The 20376-nt window shown below is 53.9% G+C and overlaps 1 protein-coding gene across 3 annotated transcripts in view; it reads left to right on the top strand.

Annotated features, from left to right (window-relative positions):
* Nucleotides 1-20376, top strand: part of OSBP2 (oxysterol binding protein 2) — a 148566-nt gene that overhangs the window by 111997 nt on the left and 16193 nt on the right. For all 3 annotated transcript variants that reach the window (XM_084799738.1, XM_084799739.1, XM_084799740.1), the window contains one exon: nucleotides 11873-12129. In XM_084799738.1, the coding sequence (XP_084655864.1) occupies nucleotides 11873-12129 (257 nt within the window). The remainder of the gene's footprint in view (nucleotides 1-11872; nucleotides 12130-20376) is intronic.

Genomic DNA, 20376 nt, shown 5'->3' on the forward strand with positions numbered 1-20376 from the left:
TATCTGTAATGCCGTTTCCTTCCTCGGCCTTGCCTTGGCCCAACCCTCTAACAAGCTCAACCGGGAAGGTCCTGTGAGTCAGTATGTCCTACCCAGGTACCTGTTCCCAGTCAGTGGAACTTGGCCGTTAGAAACAGCTCTCTGCATTGTTTTTGAACAATTAATTACCTTTTCTCCCTTGACAAATTGCATCACCTCTCAGAAATTCTAATGTCGGGTTTCTTTTAGAAGATGAAATAAATGACGTCTTAACTAGTGCTGAGAAATGCACCTGTCAAGACCCCTGAAAGTAAAGCTCATGGGAAGCAAGGGGTGACTTGAGCAAAGGGCCTTTAAAGAGGCTGAGGCAATGCTCCCCTCCCCTAAAGAAAAGGAGCTGGCTCCTCTCCTGCCCTCCTTCGCTTTGCCCACGCTCCTCTTCTGTAGCTGCTCTCCTGAGAGTGAACTTTCTTGAGATTGTTTTTTCCTGCTTAGCATAAACCGAGGCCACCTGTCTCCAGCAGTGATGTCACACCCAGGGCCATGCTGTGGCAGCGGGAGAGCGGGAGGCGCCCAAGGTTTGCAGTGTGTGGGACTGGTCTCGGCTGGGCAGGCGATGGCAGTGAAACCCAACCCACTGTCTCTGGGGTTACCCCTTCATCTAGCAGGTCCCTATGCAGTCCTGCGTATATGCCCAGCTCTGCCACTTGGGGACCCCTGCCCTTTCAGGACCCTGGGGCACCTGGAGATGTAGCCCCATTCCTTGTCTCCACCTGTCCTCCATTGCTGATCCCTGGAGGCACTGCCCATGGAAGGTTCTAGTGTGACTACACCCGTATCAGATGGTTTCCAAGGATAAGCCACCAGGGCAGGGTCTGGGCCAGGAAAATGTAAGCCAGGAGTTTCCAGTGGCCTGCGCAGTACTTGTCTGTGGCTTGCTGGGTGCGCCCTTTAGGTTTGAGTTACACTTTGACCCTGAGATGGACACTGGTGACACGTCAAGGGAAATGCTCACCTGTGCATGAATTGTCCATCCAAGAGCCTCATTGTGGGGCACGGTGGTGCACACCTTTAATCCCAACCCACGGGAGACAGAGACAACTCTTTGAGTTGAAGTCCAGCCTGGTCTACATAGCAAGTCCTAGGCTAGCCAGGGCCACACAGCGAGACTCCTTCTCAAGACAAACGAACAGAGGCCAAGGACGTTGATTCCCAACTTCTCAGCCCAGTGACCTAGCCCAGGATCTACCCAGGGAAAGGTCCATGGTTTCAAAGGACCTATGCCTAGGATCTTCCCAAGGGTGATACCTCTGCATTATGCTAGTAAAGATATAAATATGCCCCCACTCCTGTCCTAGCCAACAAACAAACAAACAAACAAACAACAAACAAAAAACAACTGGTACTATGGGGAAGCCACAGCCTGCAAATGGACAGGCTCACAGGTAACCAAGCTGTAGAGATACAAAGGCTCATGGGATGATAGATAAAAATTGCAGCCGAAATGGAATCTTTGGAATTGTAGACAAAGGCCAGATTTCATTGTGGAGATAAGGAGCTAGCTGGCTTTATTGAAACGTCAGGAGAACAGGAGTGACTCGTCTTTATTTGGTTTCCCAAAGGGGCAGCACGGAGCACGGGAGGGGAGCCTCCGAGTCAGGATATCTAGCAGCCCATGAGTTTCCCTCAGCTTTGGTTGCTGCTTTTGCAGAACTGGGAGGCGGCACTAGCGCATTTGGGGAAAGATGGGCCACAGTGTCTGGGGCTGGAACCTAGCGCTAGGATGTCAAAGCTGGCAGGACCTCACGCAGCGTCCGACCCAGTAACTCCTATCCAGGCTGGGAAGACTGAAAACACAGCTGCCCTATAGACTCCCCTGGAGCAGTAGGCCAGGCCCCCGAGGCAGGAGCTTCTGACTAGATCGTGGACAGAGACCCTCAGTGGAGGCTGGTGTGAGCGAGGAGAGGCAGGCTGACCGCAGTTCACTGTCTCCACACCCACCAACTGGCCGCTGCTTGGAGATATGTATACCTGCTGCGGTACAGGCAGGTCCCTTGCTCGCAGCAGAGGCAGGGAGGGAGCCCCAGAACTTGATTCCTAGGCTCTGCCGCAACCATCATCAGAGGTCGGGGTGCAAAGCAGAGCAGCCCTTCCACTGGGTCTGCACCAGGCAGCATCACAGCCAGCTTCCCACACACACCTGGCACCGGTCCATTCCTGCTGCACCTGCCCCGGCTCCGAGTCTTTCCAACACCCTCATCACCTGAGGTGAGAGACACCAGGCCCGGAGGCTGAGGGGGCCTAGACACCCTGGAAAGGGCCAGCTCTGTCCAGGATGCACATCTGCAGCCGTTCAGGATGGCCCCGTGATTCCCCACCGGGACCTCACCTTACAGGAGGGAGGATGTGGGTAGAGGAGGATGCGGGTACCAGAGAGGCTGAATGTGACATCACAGCAGGTGCCTGTGGAGCAAGTGACTGGTCTCGCACTCCATCCCACACCTCCACACCTTACTTCCAGGAGGAGGGGCGGCTGCCAGGAGTTGCCATCATACTGAGGCCAATGGAGGGCGGCATGCAGTAGTTCCAGGTCAAGGCCCTCTGCTAAGGAACGGCACCCTGCCTGCGCGGACCGCCTACCTGGTGTGCATGTGCCCTTTTGAACTTGCCCATAGCTCTGATGCCGTGGGCTCTGGTTCCTCTGCAGTGAGAGGATGAAAGGAAACATGGTTTATTTTTTGTTTGTTGTTTATTCTTCTGGCATTGGGGATTGATTTTTAGGGCCTCATATTTATTGAACAAGCGCTCTATACCACAGAGGCTGAGATTTGGGGATTTTGTTGTTGTTGTTGTTGATTTTTTGTTTGTGTTTGTTTGTTTGTTTTGAGGCAGGGTCTTACCAAGTTGCCCAGGCAGGCTTTGAACTTTCAATACCCCTGCCTCAGCCAGGCCATCTAAGGAGCAAGTTTGTTTGCCCCTAAAGGGCCTTGTGCTCTGTGGTCCCTGTACAGGCTTCCCTTGCTACAAGATGAGAGAGCCCCTGGCAGCTTTGGTCTTAGTGGTGCCTGGTAAGGCAAAGGACTGCACCTCCCCTCACGCTGGGGAACAAGTTGCACCTTTCTCAGCACCCTCTTTTCTGTCATAAGTGGGCGAAGGGATGGGATGGGGCCCCAGCCAGGCCAGGAGGCTGGAGAGCACCCTGGAGCTCTGGCTGGTCTTTCCACCTACCAGGGTTGCACAATTCATTATTTACTCTCATCTGATTTTCCATCAGATTAGATCCTGTCATGTTTTCCAGTGCCTGGGTGGCCAGGCTTCTCAGAGCCTCAGACTCTTGTCTCCTCAAGGGGCGAGGCATCATCCAGTTTACCACAAGGTAGCCTGTGGCCGTGGCCGTTGCTGCTGCAGGGTGCCCGGCAGAACTAGAGCCCCACAGGATGCCCTTGGGAAGGCACGCTCAGGAGGGTCAGGCCGTGCCTCTGAGGGTTTACTCAGTTCCCCGGAGCCTTTGGTGGCTCCCTGTCACATGCTACCCCTCTCTGGGCTTCTCACTGCTCCCGTCTCTGTCTCTGCTTTGGTGACACTGTCCCCACTGATCCTCCTGTGCCTTGACCCCAAGTACTGCTTGGATGGTGATGGCAGAACTAGAGAACCCCACAGAAAAGCAAGCAATGGTGTATGTGTGTGTGTGTGTGTGTGTGTGTGTGTGTGTGTGTGTCGGGAGGAACCTTCACATGTCGCCCCCTTCCCCAACTGAGGCAGCCGGTGCGGCTTCGCTGGGTCTTAGTTTAAAGGCTGCCTCCCTACCCCGTACATAAAAGGATCCCCCACCACAATATCCATTTCTCAAAGATGAGAGAGAGCTCTGCTTCTAAAAATAGTTCACCTGGCACCACAGTTGCCATAGCAACTTGTCGTCCTTAGGCACCTCCTCAGGAAAGAGGGTTCTGGCCCTGGTGGCACAGGCAGCAGGGCCTCCTCAGCCAGATTCCACCTCCTCCTACTAAAGAGGTTTAGAGCGCCCTCAGTGGGGAGCTGGGGCGCAGGGAACAGGGGCTCCCTGTGGTCTGGCCTCTGATATGAAGTAAAGCACACTGTGCTTTGCAAGCGCGAGCTGTGCTGATGAAGAGAGTGCAGAGTTGAGCAGGCCACGGCCTAGCCCTAGCGCCCCAGTGTACACTCCACGTCAGCTCTGTGCTGCCACACACTGGATGCTTCCACTGCCCTCCCCAGAAGACACATTGACATCCCCAGGGGAACTTAACCTCCGCAGCACATGTGCTAAAACTCCTCCATATCATTTCATGGAGCGTGTGCGGCCCCATGTGAGGAAGGCATGCGAGTTAATGAGAGATCCTTACCCTGACATCTGAGTTTACTGCAGCCACGTCATGGAATCGGCCGGCTAAAATGTGGTGGTATAGGGAGCTTTATTTAGCCATTAAAAACAAAATTATGTCATTTTACAGGAAGATGGATGGAACTGCAGATTGTTGTGATAAAAGAAATAAGCAAAAAAAAAAAAAGAGAGAGAGAGAGAAAGAAAAAGAAAAAAAAGAAAATTTGGTCAACTTTGCACGTTTTCCCTCATGTGGACTCTAAGCTAATATGGTTATTTACACTTGTGCATGTCTATGACAAGAGTAAGAGGGCTGCTTGGACAGAGAAAAGGAACCTGCAAGAAAGAGTAATGGAGGAAGAAGTGATCAAAGCATATATGTGCATTATTTTATCCTAGGAATATATACTTCCTAAAATACCCTCTCATAGGATGACACACCTAACACAGGCCCCGTGAAAGTGGACATAGGACCACCAGGCTCCTCCTACGCCAGGCTGGCATTTTCTTAAAGAGGTGCTAGCCAGGGTGGCATCTGTGCCTAGCCTGTGGGGGTCCCTGTTCCCAGGGAGGAGACCACCCAGGGATCATTGCCTGGGCCAGTGAGCCAAACCTGGCAGGCAGCAGTAGAGCAAGAACGTGACAGGTGTGAGCGGCAGCAGTCCCAGGTTGTCTAAAAATGGTTCTAAAATGTCACGTCCTAATTCCCAGAACATGTTAGTCTGTTGCTTTTCCTGCCAAAGGGACTAGCAGGTTGCTTAGGTTTCAGATCTTTAGATGGAGATCATGAGATCTTTAAGAAAGAGGGAGGAAGGAGAATCAGAACAGAAGCTGAGGAAGGCAAACACACTCCCCGCTAAATATCCCCAGGAAGGGGACACAGCGCTGGCACCACCCTGATTATAGAAACTTTTAGATCTGTGAGGGGACACTGTTCCATTGTAAGCCACTGTTTTAGTTCCCTGGCATGGCTATACGTGACCTGTTGCTACACACCAATGGATTAATGCAACTGATATTTATTTTTTCTCTAAGTTCCAGAGGCTCTAAGTTCAAAATCAAGGTGCCAGTACGGCCAGACCCTTCTGAAGCCCCAAGAGGAGAGCCTGTTGTACACCTTCCTCTCCGTGTCCCGTGTTGCTGGTGGTCCTGGGCCATTGGCTTGTGCATCCATCATTCCAGTGTCAGCCTCTGCCCCACATCTGTCTTCAGTCTTCCTCCTCCTCGGGGTGTCTGTCTGTCTGTCTGTCTTTGTGTCTGTGTATATGTATCTATGTCTGAATGTGTGTATGCGTATCTGTGTGTGTTTGTATGTGTGACTCTGTGTGTATATGTGTGTCTCTGTGTGTCTGTGTGTCTGCAGATCTGTATGTGTGTTTCTATGTGTGACTCTCTGGGTGTGTTTGTGTGTCTGTGTGCTGGGTGTCTGTCTGTGTCTGTGTGCCTGTGAGAGAAAGTGTATGTGTATGTGTGAAAGTAAGACACACACACACACACACACACACACACACACACACGGTCTCTCTAGGTAGTGAAGGTTGACCTTACCAGCCCTCCACCCTCCTGCCCCAGCCTTCTGGGTGCTGGCGTCATCATCCTATGTCACTTCTTATTATTAGCTAGGGTTCTTATAAGAACAGAAGCCATATTGGATTAAGGGTCGAGTGTGTTCAGGAATGGCTTCATCTTGACTAACTGTAGCTACATTTTTTCCCCCCAAGAAGTCACATTCGTAAGTTTCAGAAAAGTCATCAGTTTGGGGTTCCATGGGAGAATGGTACTAGCAGGCCTAGGACAGCCACTAAGTGTAGGACACTCATCCCCACAGGAAGCTTTGCTGTGAGTGGGGTGCCGCATTCTGAATGTTGCTTTGTAACACGTTGGTGACCAGAGTTTCATGAACTCATTGTTACATGTGACCCTGATGGGTATGTTTTGGTGCTTTCCTGGAGATCAGGTTTGATCAGGTAGGGACTGGTCCTTCGTGGTCATTTATTCCAGGTGGTTGCACCGCCTAAAAGCCATCTCCACTTCCTTCCTGGTCTTGAGGCCGACTTAGAGGCTGGGATAATTTTGCTTTCGGTGCTCCACAGTCTGGGCCTGCTATGTGCCCAGGCCATCTGGGGACACCACTGCAGAGGGAAGTGCAGAGTGTCTTGGGTCCAGCTCCCTGCAATCAGAAAGGCACAAAGCTGCCTTTGGCCCTGAGTTGGGTGTGGGGAGGAGTGCTGTCCTGGGGGTGTCCCCTGCTTGTGTGTCCATGTTCCAGAAGCTGTGTGCTTTCAAGGTGGCTGAGGCACACTAAGACCCTGGCTAGTCACTTCTCAGCGAGTGATCTGAACATTCGGAGCGTGTTGGGTCCAGCACAGCCCAGGTTGACCATGTGAGGCCTGCAAAAACCTTAGGGCGAGTTGGAAGAAGAAAGTCGGGAAGATCTCCCTGTGGCCCTGACAGGAAATGACTAATCTATTGCAGAGCAAGGCAGTATGTACGTGTGCGTGCGTGCGTGCGTGCGTGCGTGCGTGCGTGTGTGTGTGTGTGTGTGTGTGTGCGTGCAGGCACCCCAAGGACTCCATTTAGTCTCTTAAGTTTCAAGGCCTCAGTCCATCAGCTTTCCAGTTTGGTTCCCTGGGTCGTGTTGGGCAGTGAGGAGGATGTGGGCTGCCCCCTGATTTACCCAGTTGCCCTCCATGCTGAGGCCAGCTTCCTGCTTAGGCGAGGATGGTAAGGGCGGCAGGCACCTCCCGAGTACGTATTCTAGCTCTTCCCTCTTCTTGGCCAGGTTGGCATCTGGGATGGGAAACGAAGTCTTGTGCAGGGGTGCAGGGGTGCAGGGGTGCAGGGGTGCAGGGGTGCAGGGGTGCGGGTGTGTGTGTGATGATGCTGAGGCAAGAAGAGACGCTCACAGAAGTGCTTGCTCAGCATGCCCGAAGCCCCTGGGTCCACCCCAGCACCCCATAAACCAGGAGCGATAGTTCATGGTTGTCAGCCCAGCACTCCGCAAGTAGAGTTAGGAAGATCAGAAGTTCAAAGTCATCATCAGGTCTTCATTTCTCAGACATGCCCGCCGTGCACAGAGCCCAGGGGTGCCCCACATACAAAGGGGCTCAGTGGAGGAGGGTAGGAGGTCGGTGGTTAGAGGCACCCGGGGCTTGCAGCGTACGCCCAGAAGGAAAGAAAGGCTTTAGGCAGAGGGTTTAGGCAGAGACCAGGCATGGAGGGCAGAGTGGGTGCTGTGTACACTTTGTGCTCCTCTGAGTGGCCCCTCCCTCCCAGCTGTTGCCTGGCAAAGACTGCCTCCTTGGTCACCCCTGCATCTCTCCAATTTGTACTCTCAGGAGGCCACTGCTGGGAGGGAAAGCAAGGCACAGCACCTCTGCCTGGCACCCTGCCAACACAGATATGAGTTGTGTGCACACACACACACACATATACATATATATGCAGTGCTCCCCATGGGCCCAGCTCTCACCACCTGGGGGCTCTGATAGCTGGCACACAGGGCAGTGACATCTGCTAACCCTTCTGCACTTGCTTCCCAGGGGACCTACTGGGTATAAGGATGAGCCACCCAGAGTCCTAGGCTCTGAGTGCCACCCCCACCCCTCAAGGAAACATCTTGTTCACCTGTGCAGAATAAGGGTTTAGTATAAGCTGGTGACTGCCACTTAAGCTCCGGACATCAGTCAGGCCTTGTAGGCCTCAGTGCACCCATCTGAAAACAAGTGTGAGCCTGGATGAACTGGGCCTGAGTGACTTTGTTCACGCTGTCAAGGGAGGCCAGGAGCTGGGCTGCCCTCTCTGCTTTGACAGTGTGACCTGGAATCTCAGCCCTTGCTTCCAGATGCTGCTCTTGTTTCTGCTCAACAGTGACAGAGACGGAGAAGGAAGAAAACATAGTGAAGGGGGGCTAGAGCCATGCCAGGCACTCCAGACCCCTTGGCTATACAGGAGAGTCCCCAGCTCAACTCTCTCACCTCTGTGACAGAGCCACACTTGCCTTCACTATTAGAAAGCTGTCCCTCCTACAGGGACCAGAGTCCATCCATCTCTCTGCAAACACTACAGGTTGTTCAAACAGATCATATATATCAAATGATATATGAATCATATATGTGTGTGTGATATCATGATATAAATAATATCCCTGAGGTATCCCTGAAACATAGGTGGCTCCAAGGTCAGGAACCAAGACCTCCCCATCCCCAGAGAGGAGTGCAGTGACCCAATTTGTATAGGTGACTAAGAAACGTTGTGGCTGCCCGCCAGCTCAGGCCCATTGTGGATGCCTTGGGAAGAGTCTGAGCAATCTCTCGAGACACCAGGGCAGAAGCTGAGCTCAGACCAGACCCTTAGCACAATGCCACCTTCCCAACTCACCACTCCTGGCCTGCTAGCTGCCACCTGGTTCATTCTAAAACATATGACTGGGGTTGGCCCTTGTCCTGCACCATGTCCTGAGTAGCAAAGCTCTTGCCTTGTTGGCAAGTGCTCAGGTAGGCCTCCTGTTCCCACTGTTTCTGGAAAGGACTAGAGTTTTCTAGAAGGTAATGGAGGAGGATTGTTCCCAGGCCTCTCTCTAGTGGTAAAAATCCCACCAGATGTGAGCCGCCTGACATAGGTCCTTCCCAGGCCTGCAAAGATGGGGACAGCCAGTGCAAAAGTAGATGAATAAAACAGAAGCCAAGAACAAGAGCCCAAGGGTCCTCTCTCCTATTGCCTCATGCTTTTAGACCACCCAAGGCTGGCCAGGCAGCCCTGCCCCAGAGCTGCTCATAGGTGCAAAATCTTAGCCCACCTCCCTTCGCCAGCTCAGCCTCTGAGCAGGTGTAGTCTCTCCCCAGCAGCTGGGATGGCTGCTACGTGACCCCAGACCCTCAAAGGAACCTGCTTTTGATTGACCCTAGGTCTCAGTTGCTGCTTTTTGTATTAATATAGTTGCAGATTTTCTGTTGAACTTAATGTCTGTGAAAGCCTTAGCACCAGCTGTATCGATGAGGCATTGTTTTGTTTTTTTTAAGTGATTGGATATTTATTGTTATTCTTGGGTCCTCTTTGCCCCTGAGTTTTATTTCGAGTAGAGTTTGGGAATAGAGTGTATGGATCATAAAAACCTTAGGACCCAAGTCCTCGGGAGGCAGCGGCAGGCAGAGCTCTGCGACTTCAAGGTCAGCCTGGTCTACAGAGTGAGTCCAGGATAGGCAAGGCTAGAGAGGGAGGGAGGGAGGGAGAGAGGGAGAGAAGGAGGGAAAGAGAGGGGGAGGGAGGGAGGGAAGGAGGGAGAGAGGGAGGGAGGGAGGGAGGGAGGGAGAGGGAGGGAGGGAGGAAGAGGGAGGGAGAGGGAGGAGAGGAGAGAAAAGAAACTTTAGGACCCTCGAGGCGTACACCGCAGCACAGGGGAGGGTGCTTAGTGCTCAGGGTGCTTGAGTATCTGACACCAGGGGTCATGTTAAGGTGGGCACACAACCAGCAAGCTCCACCTGGGCCCTCCTAAGTTGGAGAGCCTGCTGTTGGGCCCAGCCATTGGCTGGGTGTTCTGGTTGTTTGCCCAGGAAGACGGCAGGTGCTTTGGTGCCAGGAAGTCCTCAGTACCAAGACTGGCACAGACAGATCCGAATATTCTAGAATCCTCTTGCCTGATGGCCCCAAGAAGTCCTTTTTTTTTTTTTTAAGTATACAAAGTAATCGGTTTCACTAGGTCGTTTCCACACACACACACACACACACACGCATCGTGTGCTTTGCCACTATCCAGCACACGACATTACCCTTTCCTATTCCACTTCCTGTTGGTTTCTTTTCTCCTCAAATCGTCCCCCTCCTATTCTCACACTTGTTTTTAAATCCATATTCTGCTCTTGAGAGAAAAACGATGCTTACCCAAGCCTGTCTTGTTTTGTTTAATACGATGACCTCTGGTTCCATCCCGCGTCCCCCAAAGAGTAGAACTCATTGTGTATCTCTGCCATCCGCCTACAATAGAATTTAGGCTTTCTGTATCCTGTCTGTTGTGAATGGTGTCATAAACATGGCTGCCTGTTAGGTCCTACCGAGCACGTGCCTGGAGTGACCCTGTCAGTTTCAGGACCTTTTCTGTCCCCCTCCCCCAGACTCCCCCATTACAGGGTCATGCTGTACAGTAGCTGAGTGGCCTGGTACACAGCTGCCAAGCGATTCAGAGGAAAGACCACGCCAGTAGTCTGAGCTTGAGTCAAGCCCATGCTCAATCCTGAGCCCTGAACCTGCCACAAGGCATCCTGGGAACCTCACTCTTTCTCCAGCAGGAAATGAGGAAGGCCCAGAGGTACCTGTCAGTAACTCCTGTGGCCTCCAACACCAGATCACTCTGGGCTGCATTTGCCCTGGCTGGTGGGGGAGGGGTAGCTGGATATCCCTAAAAGTAGCCTCTGTAAGTGGCAGGGGTCCCCATGGCTCAGGCCCTGTGCAGCCAGCCAGCCTGGCCCTGCTGTGAGCTTAGGACACACTCAGAAGAGTGACCAAGTTATGCCCACCCACACATATCTTTCATGCTATGGGAAGAAATCTGTTCTCTCAAAATATGCATTTTTTTTTCTTAACTTGTAATTTTATATCTTGGGCTGCATATTTCCCTCATCTAAGAAAAGTCTTCGCCTATGATTTCTAAAACAAGGCATTTCAGAAAACTTTAGCAGACAGGTGCAGGGGGAAATCACAGGCTCGTGGCAGCCTCTTGGCCATCCCATGCCAACACTAAAGCAGCTGCAGGGTGGCCGGCTGCCCACCGAGACCCTTATGAACACAGGTCGAGCTTGCAAGACAGGAAGGAACTGTCACTCTTGGGCCACTCTGTGAGAGGGAACAGGACCCTGCACAGAAGTCCCAATTGACTGCCACAAAGGGGAGGGTGAGGTGGCGTCAGCTGCCCTGGTGTTTTCTTACACAGGCGTTTCATGAATAGCTGTGTTCTGCAGGGGGGCATGGGTGGAGTTTGCAGGAAGAGGGCCCAGAGTGCAGGTAGGGTGACAAGAGAAAGTGGCCTTGACTTTGGCGTGGGGGTCTCCAGGCAGTCTTTGAATAGGGGGTGATGTTGGATTGAGCCTCAGAGGGTAAGTGGGGTGCATATGGTGGGAAGAGAGGTCGTAAGCAGGGGTGCTCACGTCTTTTCAGGGAGCAAGGGATAGTTGGCATGGCTAGGGGATAGCGTGGAGTTGCCAGAAGGATTGGCCAGAGAAGTATTGATGGGAGGCTTGCTGTCTTCTTAGGTATCTGCACTTAACCCAAGCGGCCCAAGGTGACCTAATGGAGCTGGTACCCTTCAGTGCAGGCAGGCACCTGGAGTCTGGCCTCTCCCCAGCACACCCCCACTACGGTTCCATCTAGGCCCCCTTTTCCTCACACTCACATTGACTCAGCTGGACATGTGCTCACCAGGCTAAGGTGCAGCACCCGGGGCTAGATCATTGCCGGACACTGTCTAGGGCCCTGGTCACTCCCATGTGGTGCTCTGCCAGCTGCAGCCCAGGCTTCAGAGACTCGCTTGGTTGGCTACAGCCATTCTGTTTCTCTCTTCAGATGATTCTGGGGACGACGACGAAGAGCCTGCTGCCCCAGCTGACAAGAGTGAGCTCCACCACACCCTTAAGAACCTCTCGTTAAAGTTAGATGACCTCAGCACCTGCAATGACCTCATTGCCAAGCACGGCGCTGCACTCCAGCGCTCCCTGAATGAGTTGGACAGCCTCAAGATCCCGTCGGAGAGCGGGGAAAAGCTGAAGGTTGTGAACGAGCGGGCCACCCTCTTCCGCATCACGTCAAATGCTATGATCAACGTAAGTGCTCCCGCCACCACCACCACCACCACCCCCACCACCACCACCAGCAGCTGCCCTAAGGGAAGGTGCACCCCATCAGCCACAGGTCCCTGAGCGGGTGGATGCTTGACAGACAAGGCTTCGGCTCCCTGTGGCTCCTGGTTGCTTTCCAAAGCCAACACCCTCCCACAGGCACCAGCACTCTGTTTATGCCATCTCTTCCATGCACCCATTGTCTTCTGGCGATATTTATCTATTTACTTACTATCTATTTATTGTGGAGCTGGAGGACACAGAACCTAGGACCTCACACATGCTAGGCGAGAGCTTCTCCATAAAGCTAGCATCCTCTACCCAAGGACAAACGTGTGTGTGTGATAGAGAATGACTTATCAACTGCTCTCTTCTTCCACCATGTAGATTCCAGGGATTGGCATGCTTACCAGCAGAGCCGAAACAGGGTCTTGGGGTGACTACTGCTGTGATGAAACACCATGACCACAAAGCAACTCGGGGAGGGAAGGGTTTATTCAGCTAATGCTTCCACATCTCAGCTCATCATCAAAGGCAGTCAGGACGGGAACTCAAGCAGGGCAGGAACCTGGAGGCAGGAGCTGATGCAGAGGCCATGGAGGAGTGCTGCTTACTGGCTTGCTCCTCATGGCTTGCTCAGCCTGCTTTCTTATAGAACCCAGGACCACCAGCCCAGGGATGGCACCGTCTACGATGTGCTATGCCCTCCCTCATCAATCACGAAGAAAATGCCCTACAGCCAGATCTATCTATCATCTGGCTAGCTTGCTTTCTTCCTCCTCTTCTTCTTCTTTTGGTTTGTTTGGTTTGTGAAGACAGGCTTTCTCTGGCTGTCCTGGAACTCACTCAGACTCAGAGATCTGCCTGCCTCTGCCTCCTGGGTGCTGGGATTAAAGGTGTGTTCCTGCAGCTATATCTCACAGAGGCATGTTCTCAACTGCAGTTCCCTCCTTTGTAGTTTGTGCCAGGATTCTCAGGGTCATGTGGAACTCACTCTAGCCAAGGCTGGCCTCACATTTGTCGCAGTCCTCTTTACCTTGGCCATCTGTGGTACTGAGGCGCGAGTCATGGCTGCTGGCCTTCAAGGATAGTCTTTTGAATTATCCGATAAAAAGGAGTTGGTGTGGAATCTGGTCAAAGCTTGCATGGCTGGAGAAAGCCAAGGCCTAAAGTTGAGAAGTTTGGTGGGCCTGCTCAGCCTACATAATGGAGATTTTGTTGCTGTGACGCTGGCCCTCACAGCTGTTCCTGTTCCTTCCCTGTGTGCACTCCAAAACATGGGGACAGGAGCTATTGGGAGACAGGTAGGGCGTCTAACTTAGTAAACCGGGTAATGGAGCTGGGCCTGCTGAGGCTCAGGCCAGCCTGATCATAGAACAAGTGACCAAAGTCTGCAAGCTGAGACACCCGCCACCCTTCCTGGGCCCTGGAGTCCATGATGCTGGGAGTAGGAGCCGTGACAGTCTTCCCGTGGTGATACAGATACAGCGTTTGAGCATATTTCCAGGCCTCGGTGCTCCCCAGCTCTCCAGCCTGCACACTCAGGTCTGACTGCCACAGCCTCATCCCACTGCTGCCTCTGGAGGTGCACATCTATGCCAGAGGCGCCCATCTTCAAGAGTCCACATGAGAGCTGAGGCAGGAGCAGGTTCTAGAAACAGAGGCCGCTACAAAGAATAAGTCAGGGGGTCTCCAAATATCGCCCAGAGGGTATCAGACTAGCGAGCAACAACAGGCAGTACCAGTGCCCGGAGAAGCCCCAGCTGGGGGACGAGGCCCTGCCCCGCCCCCCGGGCTGCCTCCTCAGTCTGTCAGCAGCATGATGGTGGGGCAAAGGGCCATCACCACCACCACACCTGCTGGCCTGGAGCTCAAGGCTGAGCAAAGGAGCACCCTTCTTCAGCCACCTTGGCGATGCCTATGCCAGTGTCTGTTCTCAGACCTCACTGCGCTCAGGGCTGTGGCCAGCAGCCAGGGATAAACGCAGTGAGGGATGCTGGGCTGCAGTGCGTGGCTCCCACGGTCAGGCTGCCTCCACTCATCATCCTCTTTCTAGCTCATAACCTGCATGGGCCCAGGTCAGTGACCCACCAGGTGCTGGGTATTTAATGCTATCATGCTGTGTGTGTGTGCGCGCACATGAGTGCACATGAGTGTGTATTAGTATATGTATGTGCAAGAGCGTATGAGTGCATATGTATGGATGTGTATATATGTACACAAGTATTGAGTATGTTTGTGAATGTTTCCAAGTGTGTGTGCATACTAGAGTATGTGTGTTTGTGTACAGGAGTATGTGTGTGTGCATGAGTGTGTGCACAAGTATGTGTGTATGCGAGAGTGTATGAGTATATATGTGTGTGTGTGTGTGTGTGTACACACACGTGCGTGCATGAGGGTGTCCTGCTGCCCCTCTCCCGATCCCATCTATTTGAGAGCCACCCCTGCCTGCACTAGATGGAAGCTTCTGGGCCTCGGGAGGTTTGGCTTTTCTAAGATGGTGGTCCGGGCAGTTGGCTGTGAAGTCTGCTACCTGGTACCAGAGTCTCATCCGTGTTTACAAAGCCATAAAACAGTCCCTAGGCTAAGTGCATAATGAAGTGTTTTATGGGACACACAATGCGCCCCGGGCTTGGTTATGAAGCCTGTTTCCACCTCTAGGCCCCAAGGAATCATGGGACAGCCTGCCTCAAGTGGTGTGAGCTGCACCATGGTGTGGCAGGTGTGACCCTCACCCAGGGCATCTCATGAGGGAACAGGGTGAGGGCTAGCTCACAGGCTAGCCCAGAGGCCCACCTTGTCCCCGGGGAGCTTCATGACCAAGGGCTGTTCTAGGAGGGGTGTTTGCATGACCTCCAGACCAAGTGTCCAACTCCTCCCTGGGTGCTGACGGGGTCACCCCTGGCCAGGGTTTGGCTTTTCTTCTGAGTAGGACTCAGTCCTAGTTGTTAGAGGCTGCAGTTCTGGCTTGGCATCCCAGCTTTGTGACTCTGCAGCTTGAGTGGCTTTTCTGAGTCTTGCTTTGCTCTCGGATGTAGCCACCACCGTGGTACTGACGAGGTAAGCACGTGGTGGTGCAGGAGCAGGAGCGTAGAATACCTGTGCTTGCCTCGGCTTCAGATACCAACTGGCCTCTGATAACTGTGGCTGACTTCCTACCCAGATTCTCCTGGGAGATCAGAGCTCTCCAGCTGTTTGTGGGCAGGTGGGGAGGGGCAGGGAGGAACAAACAACCCTTTCCCCTCCCCCTCCCACTGTGGAGGACTGCCTGCACTTTGACTGCCCACCCTGCCCCTGACTATGACACTGGCTGAAGCTTCCAGCAGCCCACACCTGTCTGGAACTCCCTCTGCACTCCCCTTGAAATAGGGGAGAGTCTCCCTGCCCCGCCCCACCCCACCCCTGGCCTTGCAAGTGTCTGGGTCCTAATAGAACAAAAAATGAGAGCCAGTTGGCCCAACAAGCCCTGCTAGGAACACCCCTACCCACCCACCCCCCCTTGACCCAATGCCAAGAGCCAAACACTGGCTGCTTCCCCAGGTTGAGCCTGCCGCTTCCTGCAAGGTGATGGCAAATCTGGCATTATTTGGCCTCTGGAAGGAAGGTCCTTTACACTCCTGAGAGGAGTCGGGTCATGGAGTTTTTTTATTCCAAACTACCAGTGGGACAAGTAAGAGATATCCCTCCAACAGTTCCCAAAAGTCCAGGCTCTGTGGCTTGTGGTACAGGCCCTTGTACCCACTGTCCCCAAACAGTAGGATAGTGTTCTTACCTCCTGCCCAATATGCCTCACCCTGTGTTTGAGGACACCACAGTGCCTTTGCTGGTGCAATGAAACCCTGTTACCTTTAGCGGACACTGTAGTCATGTGGTTGTATATACCTGCCCAATGGGTACGTAACCACAGCTGTGCTGGTGCAGAAAACACGCAGGCTCTTTCTGCCCCTGGAGCTCACAGCCAGCCAACCTTTCCTAGTGATGTGTTGTCACACGCATTAGTGGTGGACCTACAAACTGGGGTGGGGAGGGGATAATCTGTCCCATCTGAGGGACCAATGGAAAGAGAGTTCCGGAAGTCAGTCCAGGTCCAGCCAACCACACCTCACAGGAGAGTGGCTCTTGGGTGCCAGTCATGGGCACCCCTCTTCCATGGGAGCAGAGGGCAGAGGTAGTGGCTGCAGGACAAAGGCAGACACAGGGTCATAGTGCCGAGGTGAGCCCTGGCCTCTCTGATTCCAGGGCAGTCACAGCCTGCTGCCTCAGGGAAGGAAATGAGCCCATACCTCCCATTGGCTGGACATGGGTGGGCAGAACCACCCTCCCTCACCTTCCCACCCCATCCCCCCACCCCCATAGCCGTGCTTCCTCTCCTGCATTCCCTCCACTTACGTCAGACATCATCCCTGGCCCAGGCTGCTTCCTATGCTGCTCAGCTGTTCACCATAGCACTTGACCCGTACTCCCTGAAAGGGCAGCATCTTGGCAGCCCCGTGTCCTGTGACCTCTGTGCCTGCTGCAGGGCCCAGCATAGGACTTCAGCAAACGAGAGGGAGAGGGAGGGAGGGAGGGAGGGAGGGAGAGAGAAAGGAGAGGAGAGGAGAAAGAGAGAAGCCAAGGGAGATGGTTAAAGGAAGGGGAGCAAATGAATGAATTGCTCCGTGTCTGGCAGAATTCCCCAGTGGATAAATTTTCGGCTGATAAAAGCCAACCCAGCAAATCCTGCTTGAATGATTGCTTGGTAACTGTGAATTAGACTGCTTAGGGGAGAATCTCACAGCACTAGGAGATTAGCTGAGGGAGGGAGGCTGGGGGGCCTGGGGGTGGGGGGAGTTGTGGAAGAGCCCCTGTGAGCCGTGGAGAGGTGCGTCATCAATCTCAGCATAGGGACATGTCCTCATCACCACTGCCACCACGCCTGGGAACCAGGGGGTGCACCTCATAGTGTAGCACAAGTCTGCCCTGTGATGACGGCATCTGGCCTGTGGTATGGGGGAGGGGGAGAGGGTCACTCTGCTCGCTTGGTGGCAGCTACAGCCCTTCCCTTTTCGCCTGAGACTTTGTTCCTCACAACAGCCATGTAAAGTTGGTGTCACTGCAGCTTAATTGTCATCATCGTCCATATTTAGTTGGGGGCCCAGAGTGGCCACTTTTGCCTCTGTCTTCCTCTCAGAATGAGCAAATGAATCTGGTTTACATTTGAACAAATCTTCCTGCTTGGAGAATGGACTGTCCCTGAGGCAAGGACAGGCACTTGGAGACGGCTCATGCATCCTGTATGGGGGTGGGGGTGGGGGTGGGGGTCATGCCATCATGAAAGCCTGGTGCCACTCCAAGCTGAGGACTGAGTCGGCTGAGATCCCTCATGAGTGGGAACAGAGGCTACGGGAACAGCCTTCAAAGCGCAGGCCCCAGCCAGGAGAATGAGGACTTTTACAGCCTGACACTGACGCTCACCCCAGTTCCAGAGGGATACCCCCAGACTCTTTCCCCAGAACAGGGCTCATGCAGACAAAAAAGTGGGCAAAGCCGGCCAAAGGGGAGCCCCCGACTAAAGGGCTGGAGGCCATCCAAGAACACAGCAGAAGCAGCCTGGAGGCGGAACTGACACTGGACTCGTGTCTTACAATACAGACCCAGGCTCCTCGAGAAGGGTTGGCAGGAGTAGTAGGGGGAACCCGGAAAATCTTGACACAAGGGTGTTGGGAGAGCCCACAGGGTGGGGGTCACCTTGTGGGCTCGACCTGGGAGGATGAGCTAGTTGTAAGCGCAGAATATAAGGGGGAGACAGATACAAGGATGGGGCGTTAGGGCGGGCGAGTAGGTACAGGCAGATGCAGAGATCCTGTCCCACCTTTGACGACTGAGGGGCACAGGAGGACAGTGACAGGAGGAGCCACTTGCTACTGGGGATGGCTGGGACATCCTCAAAGCCTCATTTGACTCACCGACCAGGAGACACATGGGCTCCTACGGCCGGGCCAGCAGGGTGTGGGCCATGGACACAGTGCTGCCCTGGCTCTCCTGGGACTGAGGAACAGGCTCTTGCTAGCTGACCAGCATTCTGTTCCCGACAGCTTGTTCACTTCAGGTCTGGGGAGGTGGACTAAAAATAGATTCCAGAATTGTCTGAAATCAGCTGGCGAGCCAGCAGCCAGATGGCGTGCGTTCGTGCCTGTGAGGGGTGAACTATTTTGAATATGGAAAGGCTATTTCGGAGTTTTAATTGAAGCACAGAGCTGCCTCCCCAATACTCAGCATGAGTCACAGCCAGGAGAGCCCACCTGTGTCAGGGAAGGCCTAGAACCTGGGTGGTGCACAGCCTGGAATATCCGGAACAGGACGATGTGGCATCACTACCCTCGGGTTTGACCTGGAGGCGGCCAGGAAGAAGCGATGACAGCATAGTAGTTCACCAGGCCACTGGGCCTCTGAACTGACCCCAGTCCCCCCATTACAGCTCCTGGGGTCTCCATTCTTGATTCTGGACACCTAAGATGGCCAGGCATTTTCCAAAATAGTAACCAAATGGGGCCTGTGGCAGCGCGGCCCCCTCCTGCCTGTGAGAGCGCATTCAGGCGAGGGCTTCTCGTATGTATGGGCCAGCAAGCTACTCAGTCTTCAATGGGAGGGCAGGACCCTCTTGGTCCCGGTGTGTGTGAGCTGTGGCCAAGTGGGAGGGGGACACTCGGACTGTGCCTCTGCCCTGCTTGCCTATTTACCATCTTTGAGCTCCCAGGCCATTGAAGGGCTACACGAGGATCAGTGTTGCAGCCTCAACCCCAGAATCTTAGGGAGAAGTCTACACAGGAGCTTAGACACCCAAGAACAGCTGTAGAGCAGACATGGGGTACAGAGCAGGTCACGTCATTCCTCCCGCCCTCCCTTCACCCAGGGCTGTTGGATCCTATCGTGTGGGCTGGTAGCTGAAGACAGAGCCAGCCACACGGACTAGACCCTCCCTCTGGACAGTTGGCTATCTCCCACCTATGTGGGCCCCATGACTGCCCACCCTAGCTCTCAGGACTCCTCTGGTACCTTTCTCCTACCGTCGAGGATGGAGATAACTATGGAGATTGGGTTTTCGAGTGGACACTGACATCCACTTCATAGACCCTCCCATGAGCCTGAGAGGCTGACCCCCCCTGCCCCTCCCCCGCAGGCTGAACCCATGGCTGCTGCTCCCGCCTGTGTGAGGAACTGTGGGAGGTCACAGGCAGGATTAGGATTAGAAACAGCAAAAGCGATTAGAGCCTGTCCTCCTCCTGGGTACGACGGGCAGAGGTTTCCAGGTCAGAAACTGTGTATCCCCCATGGACACCTGCTAAGGAAGGAGGGTCCCCAGCAAGGTGAGCAAGGTCTGGACTTTCCATCCTGGATCCAAGTGGAGCCAGGCCAACGTGGGAGGCCTGCCATTTTAAAAGTTTTCACTCTGTTTTGGGGGCATTTCAGTAGGTTCCATGCCTATCTCACAGGGACCCCAGAGCCGTAGCTACATTCCCTTGTCACCCTTTCATAGCCCTGGGGAGTTGGAGGGAGGGGCAATGCCTGGGAATTGAACCTCTACCCCCATCCCCAGGGACTGTAGGCACCCCAGGTCAAGGTCCTTCACCCCACAAGGAGGCTGAGTTCTCAGAGATAGAGGGACAAAATAGGATGAGAGAGGCAAGGTGCTCACAGGGGACCCAGGCACAGGCACTGGGTCCCAGGTGGATTCCGGTCACCTTTTCATCCAAGGGTCCAGGATGGGAGCTGCCCATGTGAGTGGGAGATCTTGGGGCAACCTGTCTCCTGCTGGTGGGCGAGAAAGAACTTTCTGGCCCTAGACAGAGGTGTGGCAGAACCTCACAGGAAGTGTGGCCATGTCCGGCCTTGGCAGGGTCAGCTAGGCTTTTTCTACCCAACCCCCACCGTGCTCCCTCACCCCTTCCCCCTTGCTGGGCCCCAGGCTTAATCCAGCTTAGTGGACACATCCCTTAGGGCACTGCCCAGCTCAGCATTCCAGGGCAGCAGGGCCAGGCTGCCTCTTGTCTCTTCACGGTGTGGCCAGGATGAGGCCTGGAGAAGGCCAGTGGCAGCAGAGAGGACCCTGGGAGCTGGGGATGGAAAACAGGTATGTGTGCTGGGGGGGGGGGGGGGGTGGAGGGGCAGATGGGCATGTGACTAGGGCAGCCCGTCTGTGCAAGGAGCCCCACCAATGCAGTAACAACGGCCATTGAGCCAACTGTGACATGC

This window comes from Acomys minous, assembly GCF_964271855.1.
Source record: "Acomys minous genome assembly, chromosome: 10".
NCBI lineage: Eukaryota > Metazoa > Chordata > Mammalia > Rodentia > Muridae > Acomys > Acomys minous.